At 39.0% G+C, this 19,109-nt stretch overlaps 1 protein-coding gene across 24 annotated transcripts in view; it reads left to right on the forward strand.

The window, feature by feature from the left end:
- Positions 1–19,109, forward strand: part of NCOA2 (nuclear receptor coactivator 2) — a 267,791-nt gene that overhangs the window by 162,746 nt on the left and 85,936 nt on the right. For 22 of the 24 annotated variants that reach the window (XM_070630457.1, XM_070630452.1, XM_070630466.1 and 19 more), the window contains 2 exons: positions 5,516–5,620; positions 8,619–8,791. In XM_070630457.1, the coding sequence (XP_070486558.1) occupies positions 5,535–5,620; positions 8,619–8,791 (259 nt within the window). In that variant the 5' untranslated portion in view covers positions 5,516–5,534. Of the gene's footprint in view, positions 1–4,075; positions 4,165–4,795; positions 5,281–5,515; positions 5,621–8,618; positions 8,792–19,109 lie in introns of those variants that run through there. The other 2 variants (XM_008514559.2, XM_008514557.2) reach the window with 2 other exon arrangements.

A 19,109-nucleotide genomic window follows, 5' to 3' on the forward strand; every position in this document is an offset into this window, starting at 1 on the left:
TCTGAGCGATGGCAGCCTCTAAAGATTACCCTTTCAGAATTAATTTGAGAATAAAAATGGAAAAGTGTTTAGGTGAAGATTTATTGTACATTTTTAAGACTCCCTATTTCTTAGATTTACAAAGTTTGTGAAGAACCAGACTACAGATTACGCAGTAATGTCATGTATCTCTTGTGAAGAGAGTTCAGAAAGATCTGGAAGGCCTTGGATACTCGAGAGGCCTTCTGGTCTCATGTCAAGAGCTAGATAATTTCTGAGGCAGCTCCTCCTTTTGCGGGCGTTGATAAGAGAAGTTGTTTCAACAGCTCTTTGTATGTTATTTCGTTATAAATTTCATCTCAAAGTAAGGAATTTCAGAGAGGGCCTAATTTTTTAAAAATACTTCTTGGAACCAGCAATAGAGATCTGATGTTTGATTGCTTATTATGTTTGGTTTTCAGCAACAGTATTATCCTTATTTATTCTTTAACAGAATTTGTTCAGCGTATAATAAATCTGACAGTTATAGGCCTCGTTTGGAAGATGGCCAGTACTGATAAAAGATAAAATGCACATTATCGTTTCCATGAATTCTGGAGGATGACGAACTAGCTTTCATGGTATGAGGTTGTGTTGGGAGCAACGGCTTTCTTACCTTATGTTATATTGATGAATTTCATGCAAGAAGAGTGCCCTTTTTAATAGTGTTGCGATTTAACATTTTATTTTACTTTCTGTCATTATGCTAAGGATTTAACTGTCATTGTTCTCCCCTCCCAGAATATTATTACTTTCAAGAAATAAAATATATTAATTCTCGTGGCCATAGCTGTCTCCTCTACTCTCTAGTTTATACAAGTTGATATCAGAGCGTGTAAGGCAGGACGTGCTGTCTCAGTGAAAGCAGGATTATTGTTTTGTTGTAGATAACAAGAATGGACAGATCGAAACATCTTTTCCACTCTTGTCCTTTCACAAGCCCCCCAACGTCTGGTAGAAACTGGTTTGTTGTCAATGACTGTAATTACATCACAGACGACCCAAGAGGTTACTTGTGTCGTTTTCAGTTTTTGTGATTTACATTGAACACTTTCAGAATTGAGAAAATTTAAGACACTATTAGTTTAGGCCTGCCTACAAAATAAAATTTCTAAACCTTCACTGCTGCCCTTGAGTATTTTCCATCTCTTACCTTTTCATTGGAAATTAATTTTTAACTGTCATCTACAAAAATGCATTAAAACTCATCTTTCCACATAGTTTATTTTATTTTAGATGGTTTCTTTATGCATAAGAGCATAGAAGAAGTCATAAATGTGTCTGTCCAAACGATCATTCTGTCTTTCTACCTCTGGTTTTTATCTGTGTCGCTTGAGTGGGGAAAAAAATTAACTCACCTAGCCCCACCACACGTTCCTGTGTGAAATTCCGGCACTTGCTGCCCGCCCAGCCTCACATAGGGTGTTAAGAATATCTGTCACAGTCATCTTGATTAGAGCACCACAGTTCTTCTCTTTGAGCACCTCATTAATGAAGTTCACTGTTATTTATTTGGTTCATCCACTGAAGAGCAGGGCATAAATCCAACGTGTCTGCTCTCAGATTACATCCACTGATGGCCCCTGCCTGTCACCACCTCCCCCACCCTACTGCATTCTCTGTTCCAATCCTAAATTTGCTCCCTTTCCTTTTTTTCATCTGAGACTGTCTTTTTTCCCCTGGTCTATGAGCAGTGTTTCCAACGGGGCATCCGCACCCCTGATGGCCGTGGCCGGCAGAGTGCATCCACCTGTGCTCAATCTGGCCGGTTACTGCAACTGCCCCTCCTTATGCTTCCTTTGGTGGTTTCAAGGTTGCTTGGCAATGTGTACCGGGCATACACGGTCCAGCAGAATTGCTCAGAAGAGAGGACCTATGGGGCAGACACAGAAAATAAGGAAGCAAGCATGTTCATAAAGCTGAAACTTTTAGATTTAGAAGAAATGTGTTTAAGGTGCCATCACATAATAATAATAAAAGAGAAAATTGACACTTAAATAACTTACTTCAAGAGGAAATGAATGATATTTTAAAGCTACAGATAGAGTGGTCTGTGAGCCAGCCTTGCAGTCTGCTCAAATGGTTTGACTGTCCTCAGAGCAGAAAACGTTAGCTCCTTGCTTCACTCCTTATCGCCTTCTCGTCCCTCTGTTGAAGTGTGTCATTGCTCTCCCCCCGGCAGAGTTACAATTATTAGTATGTATATATTTTGGGAAATTTAAAGGTAGATGATGCTGATGCTATTAATATTATAATCCAAAAATTGAGTATATACGACTTTAAGTAAAACAGCCACTTTTTTAAGTTGTCTTTTGAAAAGCTTGCTGATTTTTATGATAGTACTATACTTTATAATATACATAGTGATACTTTTAGGGGAAAAATAGCTATTTTCATCAACAAGGTTATCACACAGACCTACTATATAGGGCATTTTGTTATATATTGAAGTTTATATTTTGATAATGAAAATTTCCTTAAGTTTTTATGATTTATGGAAAGCTGCTTCCAGGGTGAAAATCCCCTAGGTCGTTTGACGAAAGCTTACTTAGATCGGATGAGAAACATTTTTTCTTACATGCCTCTGAGTGAAACCGTGGGAATTGTGGTTCCAAGAGAAATCTTGACAGTGCCTGTTGGTGCGGTCTCATCTGAGAAGGGTCCTGGTGCTCAGGTGTCCGCATCACGCTGTCCTCCTGCAGTGCCCTGGCCCCTCTCCTGCTCTAATAACTCATCCGCCATCCCCAAGGCCCAGCTCAGGACCTTCTCTGTTCCAGCCGGCAGACGGGCACAGACCACTTGTGTGATACCTTCACCTGTTTTTACGTATTGAAGGTTTTCCTACATACAAATTGATCTTCCCTCTCACCCTGTCTTCTTGAGAGCCACAATCTTCCTGCTCCTCATGGCGCTGAGTGCCCGGCCTCTAGTGCCAGGCAGGCGCTCTGTGAATGAACAGGTGATGTTCAGATCGGGGGAGCAAAGAGGCCAGCATGGAAGCACATCCAGTCCAGAGCTTGCTGCTTCTCCCAGCTACCTATTACTGCGTGATTAGAGGAAGAATGCTTATTTGATGAGGAGAACCTTTGCCGCAACGCTTCAGTTAAGAGTAGGACTGTGTAAGCCTGTGTATGAATCCCAGTTCCGCCCTTTGCTGATCCGCTCAGCAGCCCTGTGCTGTAGGTGCTAATGATTATCCCCATTTTACAGAAGAGAGAATTGAGGCACAAAGGTCCCACAGCTAACCAGGTGGTGGAGCCTGGACATGGCTACTGGCCGTTAGCTTCTCTGCTCTATTGCCTTTCATAGTCTGGTTTTATTTTTTATTTTATTTTATTTTATTTGGTGAGGAAGATTGGTCCTGAGCTAACATCTGTTGCCAGTCTTCCTTTTTTTTCTTCTTCTTCTTCTCCCCAACCCCTCCCAGTACATAGTTGAAAACTCTAGTTGTAGGTGCTTCTGGTTGTGCTATGTGGGATGCTGCCTCAGGATTGCTTGATGAGTGGTGCCATGTCCATGTCCAGGATCCAAACCAGCAAAACCCTGGGCTACTGAAGCAGAGCACATGAACTTAACCACTCGGCCAACGGGCCAGCCCTGCCAATCGTCCTCTATTTTGTATGTGGGATGCCAGCACAGCATGGCTTGATGAGTGGTGTGTATGTCCACGTCCAGGATCCGAACCCCTGAACCCAGGGCCACCAGAGCAGAGCACGCAACCTTAACCACTATGCCACTGAGCTGGCCCCTCATAGTCTGTTTTTATGATTAAATTATGTCTGAATTGCTTGGTGCATAGTAAATGCTAAATGAATAGTAACTGAATACAGGTTATACTTATTATCAGCCCAAAAATGTGACCACAGTACAGGACCTTGGGACTTGGTTACATTGCTCCTACCAGCAGGACACTCAGGCATTAGCTTTCAGAACTGTCCCCTCCTGTGTGACTTCTTGAATAGAATGTGCAATTGGTGCAACCTCCCTCAACTGGTACAATGTTTCTTCATCCTACTTATGCATGACTCTTGAAAAAAAAAAGTAACTCCTCTGCCCTCTTGGATCAGAGTAGAGGCCAGAAGGAATGACTGTAGGGAGACTGAGCATTCCACATTACACCGAGGAAGCAGCTGTGCAGGTGGATGGGTATGTGACAGTGACACAGGGATCAGCCTTGGGGGTTTTCTTAGCCCCTTCCTCTTTGTCCTTGCTCTTGATGAACCTCTTGCTCTCTGGCGTCCTCCTTAAGTCCTCGACCTTCTATTGACTCGCCTTCCCTCTGATTTTTCCAATCTGTAAAGGAAGAAAAGCCACTATAGAAAGTAAAGGAGGGGGAAGGTGATTTGAGAAGCCTGCGGAACAGAAGGAAGGGGAAGTAGCATAGAATTAGAGCTTTAGGAAAGGGTTTAAATGCTGACTTAAACTTTTTGGGCTGCATTTTTTTTTTCTTTTCCTCAGCGGTTATTAAACATCTTGAGTAATAACCATTTTCAGTTTCCTCAAGTCTTTGTTTGGTTCTTTTAGAACGTAAACCTCCATGACTCTTGTTCTTTGCATATTTAAGTATTATTTTGGCTATGCTACTGATGACCAATGTGATCACGCTGATTCTCTTATTATATGTCCTTTTATTTTCTTACTGAAAGTTGTCCAGCAAGGAGGAGCCAGTAACTGTCCTTCTCTGTTCAGGTCAACAGTGTTCCCTGATTTTTCAAGTGCACCTTAAGGCCTTTGGTGATAGCAGTTAGAATCGTCTGGGGGGTGGGGCAGGATGTGAGAGGAAACCACCCTGTGTAGCATGAGGGGAGGTGTGCCCGGGGAGGCCAGCAGCCATGGAGAGAGGGCAGCTGGGGAGGAGCCTCAGGGCAGCTGCTGCTGGAGAGGAGGGCCCTGGAGACTCCACACGGAGGCAGGAGGACCCTGTGTTTGAGGGGCGTTCCTTACAGAGGGCTCATGCAGGGCGAGGACTGGGGGCTGGGACAAGGATGCCAGATCTACCTGGTCGGGTTGGGAAACATCAGCTTAGTGGCATGGCACTGCCTCTTCCTGGCTTGTCTGTCATGGGAGCTGTTGCAGCACAGACTTCGCATTGGCCAACCCCAAACAGAGACTGGGAGGAGCCCCTTACAACACCTGTAGTTTCCACATGGTGCAAGATCACTCCTGAAACTGGAGGCTGGCAGCAGAAACCCAGGCCAGCAGATTGTAGTTCTTGGTGCCGTTGAAATACAACTCCTGTTTAAAGAGTATGGGCCCAGTGAGGTAGGCTGGTTTGTTTTTTAAATGTTAATCTTTGCATTTGCTTAACCTTTAAGCAAGGTGGAAAAAAAAAGGCAGCCTTTTCATTGGAAGTTATAAGTGCACATAATGAAAACAATGTGTTAATTACTGTTGTCAAATTTCTGATTGAAGTAGAAGTTCTTTCATTGTTGGTAAATTGATCAAACATGTTGTCATCAGCTCTTTTCACTTTTTTCCCCCCTGTTTTCTATTTTAGTTGCTGATATGTGTTCAAGATGAGTGGGATGGGAGAAAACACCTCTGACCCATCCAGGGCAGAGACAAGAAAGCGCAAGGAATGTCCTGACCAGCTTGGACCCAGGTTAGATTCTTGTGAGAAACAGAATCAGTATTGCCCATGAAAGCCACGTCCACTTCTTTGCCATTTTAGCATTGATTTTACACTGATTCAAAGATTGTGTGATTTTTCTCCTTAACCCTTCAACCTTGGATTACATATTAGTTAGCTTACATTTTGGATATGATAATCAGTTACAGATTTTATTATTCTTTACAAGAAGAGGAAAGCTACATACTTCTTCTGATGTCTCCTGTGTACTTGACTCTTAAACCCAGTTTATTCTATAATCTTCAGTTTCTCACATTTTCTTTTCTGTTGGATGATAGAATGTCATAAAGACAAGAAGATCGCATAGTAAAAAATTTGCTGTTAGTTTTATCCTGAGTTTTACACTTGTTTGGTTTTGGTTTTGGTTTTTATAATGAGCAAGACATCAAATGTTACATCCATTTGATTTTGAGTTGGTGATAAAGATTGTAGCTCTTCAGTGAATAAAACAAATAATTTTAAAGCAAGTTCCATGCTAAATATTATGGGTAGAAGTGCGAGTTGCTGTAACCTCCGTGTGGGGTAATTTAGCAGTGTCTATTAAAATCATACACGCAGACCCTCTTTGAACTAGCAGCTCCACTTCGAGGAATTTTTCAGCAATATACTTTCACCCGTGCAAAGTGATGTCTGTATGAGGTTACTTGTTGTAGCATTGTTTATAATTGCAACAGATTAGGAAAACCTAAATGTTTGTGGGGAACTGTTTAAACAGCTATGACACATCCATAGCCTAGAACACAATACAGCCATGAAAAAGAACGAGGACACTGTTTATGGATTGATATGGAAAAAATCTCTTAAGAATGTTGTTACAGAGAAAAGGCAAGGTTTAGAAAATGTTTATGCAGTTACTACCATTTATATAAAAGAGAGAGAAAGTAAGAACCTATATTTCTATTGTTTTAGGATAATTAAGAACCACTTGAGTCATTACCCGTTTTGAAGGATGAGAACGAGGCAAATAGGGAACAAACGCAGAAGAGAGACTTGACTCTTGATGATCTAAGTCATATAAATTATTTTAAAAGTTAGATAAAAACAACAAACTTCTATTAAATGGCTAGTAAAAAGGTCAGATGGGAAACCAGGGAAGAGGACTAGGAAAAGTCATTAAGAGAAGAAGAGAGGGAAAAAGAGCAAAAAGCCAATATTTTCTATTCCCTTTCCCCTTCCAGCTGCCAACAAAACAAACCTGTTAAATTGCCGCTGTCACCTTCCATCCCGAGCCCCCAGCTCCTGGGTGTTGCCTCTAGATTCCGTAGTACTTCCTGGCTGACCACAACCTTCTGTCTGTCCAACTGCCTTTGATGCTCAGGAGTCCTACTCAGGAGGCATTTTTGTCAAACGGAAGCTGTTCAGTGGAGAGGCTGCCCTCTTACCTGGCATCATGCTGGTGCCTGGTGGGGTGGGCACGTCCCCGAGCCCTCTCCTGGTGCTCTCAGGTCTCTGTGACGCAGCTCCCCTTTCTCACCTATTAGTCATTTATTTATTGTTGGAGGAGTGAGAGAGGGAGGTGGAGGGGGTAGGGGTCCACAAGGGGATCTTGGCTCTTCCACAAATTGCAGCCACTCCCTCTTTTCCCTGCTCTTAAAAAAGTAGAAGCGAGGGCTACAAATGAGACTTAGGAAAACCAAATGCTGGTGACTGTGTTACCAGTAACTCACTGGGTGATCTTGGACAAATCATGTAACCACTATAAAATGGAGAAATTGTGTCCCATCTTAGGTTTATTAGTTTATGAAAATACAGCTCGTATTTAGAGGCAATATCTGGAAGTCTGTGACAGATTACAAAATTTTATAAATTGGTATTATACGCAAATATGTTAAAAATACAGAAAGTTGCTACGTTAAACAACTTGCTTTCTTATTTATTGTATTGTTTGAATGTCATTTAATGGGCCCTCTATTGAGGAAAAAAATTGTACACTGTTATTATCAAAGGGAACTTTTGAGTTTGCTGTTTTATCAAATTCACATGCAAAGATCTTGGCAATTTTTATTTTTCCCTCCCTTCCATTAACTTTTTAAAACTTCAGCTGGACTTGGACCGCTTGTTTATATCTTGCATGTCGTTCAGCCTGGACAGTTAACAAATAGCCCGGGTCAGTTTCGCTTTTGTTTCCAGCTGTGCTGTGGTTTTTTGCATTGTCTAAAAAGGCTATTAGGTTTGATTACTAACATCCTAAAGAAGTCTATGAAATTATAAAGATTTATTTTTATTATTTTTTGTGCACTGCCAAAAATCATTGAAATTTATTTTTTCCTGTTATAACCAGGTTAACTTCCCTTTCTTCTTTTACTAATCTGGAATAAAATTTTAAAGTTTTATAAAGGTAACCTCCCTTACTTTTCTAAAACATGCCTTTGTTTATTCAATAAATTTGATGCCCTTATGTTAAGCGAAATAAGTCAGTCAGAGAAAGACGAACTCTATATGACTCCACTCATAGGTGGAAATTAGTATATTGAGAAGGAGATCTGATCGGTGGTTACCAGGGAAAAGGGGGGGTGGGGGGAGGGTACGAAGGGGGAAGTGGTGTACCCACAACATGACTAACAAAAATGTACAACTGAAATCTCGCAAGCTTGTAATCTATCATAACATTAATAAAAAAAATAAAAAAAATAAAAAAAATAAAAATAAAAAAATAAATTTGATGCCCACTTGTCCCAAGCATTGTATTAAGCACAGTGGCGATCCTTGGCATTGTGAAGCTTATAGTCCAGTGGGAGACATGAAGCACATTGAAGAAATGATTATGCAAGTAAATATATAATTAAGAACTGGGGTAAGTTTGATTTCAAAAGAACATGCAACATTTGGGGCATATTCAGTTTTTTGCCCCCAAAGTCCTTCCGTGTTTCCATAAATTGCTGTCATAGTATCAGAACTTGTTTCGCATACTTGTCTTTTTCATAATAGCTCTTTTTCAAATTCATAATAAAAACATGTTTCTTCTTTTTAGCCCCAAGAGGAGCACTGAGAAACGTAATCGTGAACAGGAAAATAAATATATTGAAGAACTTGCAGAGCTGATTTTTGCAAATTTTAATGATATAGACAACTTTAACTTCAAACCTGACAAATGTGCAATCTTAAAAGAAACTGTGAAGCAAATTCGTCAGATCAAAGAACAAGGTAAGAGGACTGAATTAATATTTTGGAGAGTTTAGTTGGCTTCTGTTTTTCCATGTGTGAGAAGTCTCTTCAGAGTGCCTTTAATCCATTTCTTATGCTTAAATTATTGATGAGGAAATGATGTCACAGTGCAAGATGAATGCAAGTATCACTTGCAGTGGTGTATAAATAGGCTCTCTGTAAAATTCAACCATTCCTAAAGACAGAGGAGATGGAGGTGAGGCAGGGGGATGCCACTTTTTATCTAGTAAAACTCAGTTAGGTGCACACCGATTCTCCCCTTCCCTCAGAATTTTCATAGTTTGCACTGCAAGTGATTGTCACAATTTGCAAGTGAGGAGCCAGCTGAAGATGGAAACCAGAAATGAGGAAGGGAACCACCTTCTGTTTCAGCTAGTCAGCATATCTGATTAAGTCAGAGCCTCAACTGGCCACGCCACTAAATTAGAGTTTCATATCCTGAATGACAAGAGATTTGAAAAGCTCAAACCTCCAGTCAGAATCCTCTTGTGAAGCTGAGACCCAGACATGGCAGCTTTCTTCCTGGGGTTTTCTTTTTTTCTGAGATCATTTTCTGCCTCTCTTCTTTGATATTTTTGCCTACAGAAAGAAATTAAGAAAATAATATTTTAAAAAACACATTGGACTTTGTGGTGCCAAAAATAATCTGTATTAGGCAAGTACGAACAGTGTCTTGGTGCTCAGGGCCAACATATGCTCTTGAAGTATTCAAAAACTGCTTTCCTGCAGGGCAAGGAAGATTGTTATCTCTTGTAATCTCCTCTTGAATGTATCCTCTTATACTTCATGATTTTGTCTACCTTTTATATAATATTCAAAAGAGACGGATTTTAGAAAAATAATGTCTTTGTCTCTGTAGGATGCGAGACTGAAACTTCACCTGCTCCCTTCTATCATAAAATCCTAGCTACCTATTTGCATATTATCATCATAGCATTTTCCATTTTTCATACATATAATATTGATCCAAGTTTTATATAAAACGATTTTATAAATATAGTTCTGTCTTATAAGAATGTAAAAATACACACATAGTATATACAACATGGTTTCTAATACCAGACCAGTCTGAAAAATCAGTCCTATTTCCTGGTTTCTCCATCAAAATCATATCATAACATTGAACATTCAAGGAGTTTCTCCCTCCATGCCTGTCTCAGTCTGCCTTCATCTCTTTCCTCTTCCGTCTTTTCCCTTTGAGATTCACTAGTGATCAAAACTCAGTTTAATCTCGCTTTTGTATCTTCTTCATTTTTTGGTATCAGCAAATGGATAAATGTTATTCCTAGAACTCAGGAGAAATCACCGGTTCTGGTTTTCCAGTGCCTCTCGTTGCTGATAGCACTGCAGGGGAGAAATCATTATGCTTCTTGCTTCAGGTTTCTAAAGATTTTGAAGGATTCAATTTTGTGAACATGGCATGTTAGGTAGTACTTTTTAAAACAGTTCCTTTTTTTTTTTTTTGCTATCAAGGTCTTGCACAAGGTTTTAAAAGTTTTGCAAAACCTTGTTAATTCCCCCTTCAAACCATAAAACACGTTAAGATGTGTCCTGCTGGGACTCTGCCATCCTTTCACTGTAGGCTTAATCATAAGGCCGCATGCCACAGCCACCCAGGGAGCAGCAACAGTAAACACCCTGTCACGGCTTAGTCTTATAATAACGTTCCTATTAATGGGAAAAGTAGGGTGTTTTGCAACGGGAAGCAGAAGTTAACGACCAAATAAAAACTACAAATATACTTATAAGTTCTCAACTAATCTGATATTTTAAGAATATGACTTGTTTAATAAATTGTTTTTTAGAAAGAGCAGGGACTTTAGAATCAAATCAGACGGAAGGTAGATATGAATCCTTGTTCTCCCATTTACAAGCTTTTGGAACCTGAGTGAATTATGTTATCTCTCTGAGACTCAATTTCCTCATATAGAATTTAGCAATCACAACATGTAGGTTACATGGTTGTTGAAGAAATTATGAGCGATGTAAACGTCCTCAGCAAGTACACTCATGTGCCGCGGAAGGACATTTCTGTCAGAGACGGACCACATACGTGACGGTGGTCCCATACAATTATTACCATAAAACCCAGGTTGGTAGTAGGCTATACCATCTAGGTGTGTGTAAGTGCACTCTGATGTTCTCATGACAACAAACTCGCTTAATGACGCATTTCTCAGAATGTATCCCCGTCATTAAGTGACACATGACTGTACCCATCACAGTAAATGTTTAGTAGGTATTCAGTAAAAGCCGAAAGACACCCTCTTTTCTTCACCTATGGTAAGATCTTCAGACAGTGAGCTCTTCCTTCAGACAGAAAGTGGAGGCAAAAAGGTGGGGGAGTGGTGGTGAATATCCCCCCCAACAGAGTCATTTGAAGAAAGTCAAATTTTTCAGGTGCCAGAGAACTGTGCATAGCCCATGTGTTCCGCTCCACTGAGAGCTGTTTGGGCCAGCTTGGTAGCTCTCAGCCACTGACAACCAGCTAAGGTTCAAGAGCACCCCATAAGTCAGACCTGGCCTCTTCTCTCTCTCTGTGTGCCCGCCCACCCAACCGATGCCCCTGTCAATCAGTATAAATAAAATCCAACCACCATCTTTGCAGTGTTATTCAAACCTATTTGAATTTCAGCCGCAGGTGTCTGCCTGAATAAAATCATAACTTTCGCTCAAGTCTACTCTGTTATCAGCTGCTCCTCAAGTTCCCATACCCTTCATAAATAAAGGGAGAAAAGGAAGGATTTATTTTTTTTAAAGCTTGGCCCTGAGTTAACATCAGTTGCCAGCCTTCTTTTTTTCTTCTTCTTTTTCTCCCCAAAGCCCCCCAGTACATAGCTGTGTATACTAGTTGTGACATTTGGGCTCGCACCTCAGCATGGCTTGATGAGCAGTGCTAGGTCCACACCCAGGATCTGAACCTGAGAAACACTGGGCCGCTGAAGCGGAGCGTGCGAACTTAACCACTCACCCACGGGGCTGGCCCCAAAAGGATATTTTTAAATGGCCTAAAGGATGGCAATTTGGTGGAGGAATACCAGCTCTTTAAATAAATAAGCCTTGTCTTGTGTGTAGCGCTTTATGAGACACCTGTTTGGTAGATGCTAGCCCTCCAAGAGCATCCCCGTTGCCGTCGTCCTTGTCGAAGCAGAGCAAGTATACACAGCATCTGCACTTAAACCGCTACCAGCCTTTTGATATTGAAGTATGATGTTTCTTCCCATTTGGCGTGATGCTGATAAATGTTTAAAACTTCTGGCTTCTATAACTTACAAACAGTAGTCATAAATAGTAAATAACCTTTTTTCCTAATTGAGAGGGCTAATATTGCTTCTATTCCAGAAGAATAATAAGCAGTATGAAACATATAAATGATTTAATTTTGGATTACTGTGTTCAATTTCACACTCCTGAACTGGAAACTTAAATAAAAATTTCTGTGGAAGATACTTGGTGATTTCTATGCTCTTGAAAAATGAAATTGAAGTATAAAGTGACTGAAACATTGAGGGGAGTTCCACAAAAATAATGCGTTACTATTGCCCTGTTTAAATAGCTCTTCTGTTATCCCAATGTAGCCACACCTTTTGTTGTTTCTTCTAAAATAATAATTTAAAATGACTTTTATTATTTGGAAAACATTTGCCACTTCATTTAAAGCGACTTTACTGCAGTGTCCTTGAATACATGATTATTTATCAGTTGGTAGTGAATTGGTTTCAACCCTTTGTTATTATTTTTCTAAAAGTAGTTTTGTGAGTGACTAGGAATAAGAATGAAAAGGTCTATCGGTATTGGTACAAGCTAGATTTGAGGAAAGATTCCTTATTGGATCAGACAACCTCAAAGATCATTTTAGTTTCTTGTCATGATTATCCTAATGATAGAATTTTGATTGTAGTGGCAGTATGAGAACATTGGAACTTCAGGTTGCTTCACATATATATGAATTTCTTCTAATATTGAGGATTGCATCGAAAAATAAGGAAGTATTTTAAGAGAGGGTGATGGGCAGTGGTGTGCTCGAGTCAACTCATATAAACCAATGAGAGCCAATTGTTGAATTTCAAGAATTTTATAAGCCTATTGATAAGTACAGCCATTCTTAAATATTATATAGACTTATAATTAAGTTATATAAAAACAAAGGTGAGGAAGACTAAAACTCATCATTTCCTAATTATTTTACTGCATTTTACCATTGCTGTGTTCTCGAGGCTCTTTGTGTCTTATATCTGTCTACATGATAGAAATACTATGCAGTGGTGGCTACCACATCTCTTCCTAAGTTCACATTCAACAATGTTACATGGAAATCAGCCATGGTGAGAATATTCACACCATGGAAATCTGAAAATTAGTACACTCTACAAATAAAGGTTTGATTTGTTGTTTTGTTAGCTGTCACTCTAGACTTAAGTAATGGAGAAAATGTTAATAATTAACATCTAACACAAAATATCCAATTCAGCAAAAAAGTCACTCACAGATTTATGAACAATTGAATTTCTGCATACAACATCATCATATATTTTCATTATTTCACTTTTGTCTTATTCATTAGCCTAAATAAAAATTTCAATCAACATTCATGTTGGAACTATATATTCTTTCGTCAGTTGTGATCAGAGGTTGGCAACAATACAAGAGTTTGGCAAAAATCAACAGAAACATTCTATGAGCATCAATTAGCTATATGAAATTTACAGTAAAGAGTGTTGTCCTATCATCATTTGTAAATTAATTATATACTACACATCTTTTTATACTAGTAAAATTTGTAATAAACATTGTGATGCTTACTGTTCTTCTCTCAAAGAGCTGGTTTTTAAGCATTTCCCAGTATACCATTGGTGGGCATGGGGTGGGCAGGTTTTATTGTAAATGTAGGTGATTCAAATTCATAAACTAATTTTTTAAAAATTCAAGGAAATAGTCATAGAAACAACCTAATTCTAGCACATGAAAGTAAAATGTAGAAACTATTAAAATTATGTTTTTCCTTCCCTTTTTTCCCCCTATATTAAATGCATGAAGTTCCTCTGATGGAAATTCAGTTATTCAAAGCTGAAGCCTAGGCATGAACTAATAGCTGTCACCAAGCGAAGTGCGCGGAAGGACTCTGATATCAGCCCCTTCCAGGGGCAGGATCTTTGTACATCAGGCTTTGGAGGTGATGCTTCCAGGCCTTTTTGTGTTCCGCGTGATGAAACCTCAGGGTGGTGGCAGAGTCATCCATCAGACACACTGGAAAGGGTAGTTAGTTAGTGAACTCAGCGTCTTTTGGGCCTGCCCTTGTAGTTAGTTTCATACTGAAGATAGTGTTTTGGATGGCCAGTCAAATATTTATGATAGGACAAACTCCTGATTATTTGGAGAATGAATGGGAGGTCAATGACATATGTATTCTAACTTTTTTTAAAAAAAACAGTGATCCCTTATATACTACATATAGTTTGAATTTCAGATGCCAACTTCTTTTTTATCCTATTTTCTTCTAAAGCTGCTGATGATAATTAAATGGCTAAAGCAAGACAGCCAGGTATATAAATGAGCCAACAGACCAGACTGTGTAATAGGCTGGTGCAAACCCCACACTCAGTTGGCGGGATATATTAAAGTAATCAATATATATGAATTCATGAAGAGCATGAGCTTGATTTAAAATCAGATGAACCCAGTGTCTGTCTTCCAAGTTTCTTAACATCTCGGGCCTTTACTTCCTTATCTGTAAAAAGGGGATGATAATATCACTCCATAAAGTTCTTGTGAAGACTATGTTCGATGATGTTTATAAAGGGTTTAATCTAGTACTTGGCACATAAAAAGACTTACTAAACAGTAGTTATTACTCTTGTTATCATTGTTTCTGACATCTGTACTTAGAGCCATCATCCAAATAAATCTAGGTTTCTTCCTAAGGATTCAATATTGATAAGGAAACAAGTCGTTTTCAAATATTTTCTCTGTTAAAATTTTAAGCCTTAATTTTCTTATAATGTTGGTTCTTTTTATTTTAATACAGAAATTAGTAAATAGAGCTATCAAAACTTGCGTCAGAGACAGAAGTCAGAAAAGTGGTGCCTGGTATGACACTGTCTGCACCCCTCCCTCCAGCTCTCACTCCTGCTGGACATTGTCGGCTCCTGCTTGTCCTTGTTACCTGAGTGACATTTTCAAGGATCTGGCTTTAAGGAGAGCTAAAGAGGGCAAGAGTTTTGGCAATTTTCATTTCATCCTTATTTCCTTCAACACAAGAATGGATCTGGTCCTTGCTTACTCCTGAAGATCTGAGGATGTTATCGGTTTCCATGCTTCAAGAAATATATCAAATTTTATTCCCCTGTTGGATAATATCACCTGTGGTCGGCAATATGTCCTTAATCTTCCAGTTTTTAATGAAGATAAAATATTTTTCTGCTGATTTGCATATAATTCACTTTCATATTTTTATGTGGATTAGTGTCTCATATTATTAATGAAATCCTTTAAATTAGTGAGCAGAGGTGGAATTCCTGCTCTTGTTTTCTCCTAGGATCCCCTTATTATTATTATTTTTTTCTTAAGTATTTGAAGGGTTTTTTTGTTTAACATCTTTCAGATGAAGAGGATTTAAATAATTTAATGTGCCCTAATGCTTTAGGATTTTAACAATTTATGACATGAGCTCTCATTTCAAGACTTAAACTGGCTTCCACACACTAATAGAAAGTGTGCATCTCTTGTTTTCTTGATCGCCTTGAACTGTTAGGAAAAGAAATTACTTCTGATACCCACTGTCTGTATTGATTTCATTCAAGAGCACACATTCATTCATTCATTTTTTTATTGAGTATATACTATATGTGAGATATATTGTTATTCATTAAGGGGGAATCTAATAGTCAATAAGTACACGGTTCTTCTGCTTGGTGCTTTCACTCATCTGGGGGGAAAATGGCTTGTAAACGACAAGCTGTGGAACTGTAGGGGACAGTGGGAATAAGTGTGATTAAAGACACTGGTGTGGCCTTCGAGGAGGACAATAAATTTGCACTGGGCCTTGCTGTAAGAGTAAGATGTTGAGAGGTGAGAGAGCGGAGGGTGTGGGAGGGGGAGAGGCACAGGAGCCCTCAAAGGCCTACCCTGACTGTAGCATACCAGTCTTCTGCGATCTGTCCCCAGTCCTGCCATTTTCTCCCTGCCTCCAGCCCACAAACTCCTTGAACGTGCATCGCCTTCCCCACAGCATACACCGCACAGGCCCACGGACACGTGCTCAGTTTCTTGCCTCTCTCTTCTGCCTTGGACGCTTCTCTCCTCTTCCCCCTCAGCTGGTTCGCAACTACTCCCCTGTAAGATGCCACTGGGCTGGAGTATGACAACTGTTTTGGGGTTTGTAGAGCACAGTCAGAGGGAATCTAGGCTGGATGATAATAGAACGTCTAATGGCAAGGGGGCTTCACCAGGACCCCGCTTGGCCCACTGCTGTGTTCTTATATTCCATCTCATCGGTATGTACCCTGAGACTCCACCCTAGGCCAACAACTGTTGCTAATACATACTCATGTGTCTTTGCTTTTGTATCATTATTCATACTCTTTCCTCCCTATCTGGAATACCTCCTTTTCCTGTTTCTGTCTGTTCCCATTAGAGTCCTACTTTTCATTCTTCAAGGCCCATCTCAAATACTGCTTTTTGAACAAAGAACTTCTTAATTCCCCACCAGTGTAGGCTCGTCTTCTTTGAATCTCTGTATCATTTCCAGTCCTATCTAATCATATTCTCTTATTCTGATTAGTTTTTACATGTACTTTTTTTTTTCTTCCCCAATTGAATGCCACATTCCTTGATGGCAGAGGTTGTGTCTACTCACCACTTATACCTGTGGCAGTTCTGAGCACAGCATCTGTTCTTAGTTTATGTAAACTAAACATTTGTCGAATTTTTCTGATGCCTAGCCTTTATCTAGCTTTGTATAATGGCTTTATGGTGGGAGAAGCTAGCAGCCTAAATTTAAGAACTTGAAATTTTTATTCTACTGATTGAGTGAGTACATTCTCTTTCCTGTACGAGAATTATAAATTACAACGTATCTTGTGACAGATCGTATTTACAGTATTTTAGAAAGTGCATTTGTGTCTTAGGGAAAATTGGGGTGGTGAACTGTTAACTTTCTCAGACTCTAGAAAGTTTAGCTCTTGAGGCCCTCTTAATATAAGGATGAGAAATCTACACAGCTTGTCAACAAGAATATATGTTTAAATCCTAGGAGAGAAAAGTATTTTATAGTTTTTTATAACTATTTTTATATTCTTTAATTAATATGGACTATTTTCCATAATGATTTTAAATAGGCGTATTGTAATAGACTAGAATATGTAACAAATAGCACATTCACACTTTATATTAGAGCTAGGCAGATACTTGATACATCGGTTTTGAAACAACTCATATCTAAGATTTTTGTCAGATATGTTTACATTTCCATGAGCTAAAGTTGACATCTAGTTCATTCTTCTTCGTTTGAAGAGTGACATAATTTTTGAGAAATGAATTAGATATTTGAGATGTGGTAGGGAGAAGAGAACAAGTGTTTCCAATTGCATATAATTTATTCAGTATGTAAGTATATGTGTGTATATAATTTATTCACTATTAAAGATTAGATGTGGCTAAATATGGTCAGATTTATGTATAGTAATTTTAAAATAGGAATAAATAAAAGAGAGAGCGCACAAATAGCAATATTTGACTTCTTTTTATTGTTGTCATTTGCTGGTTGATTTAGGGTTAAAGTACATTTTTCTTAGGTTCTTTTTGGTTTTTGTTTGTTTGGTTTTTGTTTTTTTTAACAAATGAGTAGTAGGAAAACCTATTTTCTCAACCTGTTGTACTGGTAAAATGAGAAAGAGGGAAATGTGACTGCTTTTTGTGTTTCAGGCTTAACTTAATTTTCAGACTGAGATGGATTACACAGTAATAAATTATCCATGGACTATTTTAATTGGTCCTCCCAAGGAGACGTTTTCTTCTGGTTTGATGAGTTGCACTTTGTGTGTGTGTGTGGTAAAAAAATGCATAACATAAGTTTACTCTCTTAAGAATTTTCAAGTGCACCTTATTATATTGTTCACTGTATGCACACTGTTGTACTGCAGGCCTCTAAAACTTGTTCATTCGCATGATAGAAACTATATGCATTGAACAACTCTCCGTTTCTCCCTCCCCCCAACCTCTGGCAACCAGCTTCTACTTTCTATTTCTCTGACTTTGCTTACTTTAGATAGCTCACGTACATAGAATCATACAGCATTTGTCCTTGTGACTAGCTTATTTCGCTTAGCATAATGTCCCCAAAGTTCATTCGTGTTGTAGCATGTGATAGGATTTTCTTCTTTTTAAAGACCAAATAATATTCCATTGTGTGTACATGCCACATTTTCTTTATCCATTCGTTGATGGACATTTAGGTTGCCCACACATCTTGGCTGTTGTGAATAATGCTATGGTGAATGTGGGTTTGCAAATATCTCTTTGGGATCTTGTTTTCAATACTTTTGGGTATATACTCAGAAGTGGGATTGTTCTATCATGTGGTAATTCCATGTTTTAACTTTTTGAGGAACCTCAGTACTCTTTTTTCCACAGTGTATACACCATTTTACAATCCCATTAAGAGTGCACAAGGATTCCACTTGCTCTATGTTCTCACCAACACTTGTTATTTCCTGGTTTTCTAATAGTAGCCATCCTAATGGGTGTGAAGTGATATCTCATTTTGGTTTTGATTCATATTTCCCTAATGATCGATGATTCTGAGCATGTTTTCCAAGGAGACATTTTGAAAACAGTAAGTATCTAATACCATATTGCAGCGTTGAATGCCTTTTATAGTCAAATATCTTAAAATCATACATTGTTGAATAGTTGAGGGCAGCAAACATGACCATAAGCTAAGAGTATGGTGAGGAGGTTCTGAGGTACAGGAGGAAGATCTCTTGAGGCAGATCTGAAGTCAGTAGGAAAATGAGAGAAAACCACAGTGGTATCGAGATCTCCCTTCTAGACATTTGGCCTTGTTTCAGCCATTTCTCATGTTCCTCTAGAGAATGTTTCTTTCCCTGAAGCCTTTTACTACACTAGACTTCTCTCCGTAGGTTACGGGGAAGGAAGAAGCACGACCTTCGTAGCTCACACTGGTTATCTGTTTATCTGCTCTTTGAGAGTGGGCACAAAAGACTCACACGTCTGTCACTTACCAGTTCCTTCCTTCTCTTATTACTGTTGCTCACTCTGAAGTATTTTAGTTCATTTC

This window comes from Equus przewalskii, chromosome 8 (assembly GCF_037783145.1).
Source record: "Equus przewalskii isolate Varuska chromosome 8, EquPr2, whole genome shotgun sequence".
Taxonomy (NCBI): Eukaryota; Metazoa; Chordata; class Mammalia; order Perissodactyla; family Equidae; genus Equus; species Equus przewalskii.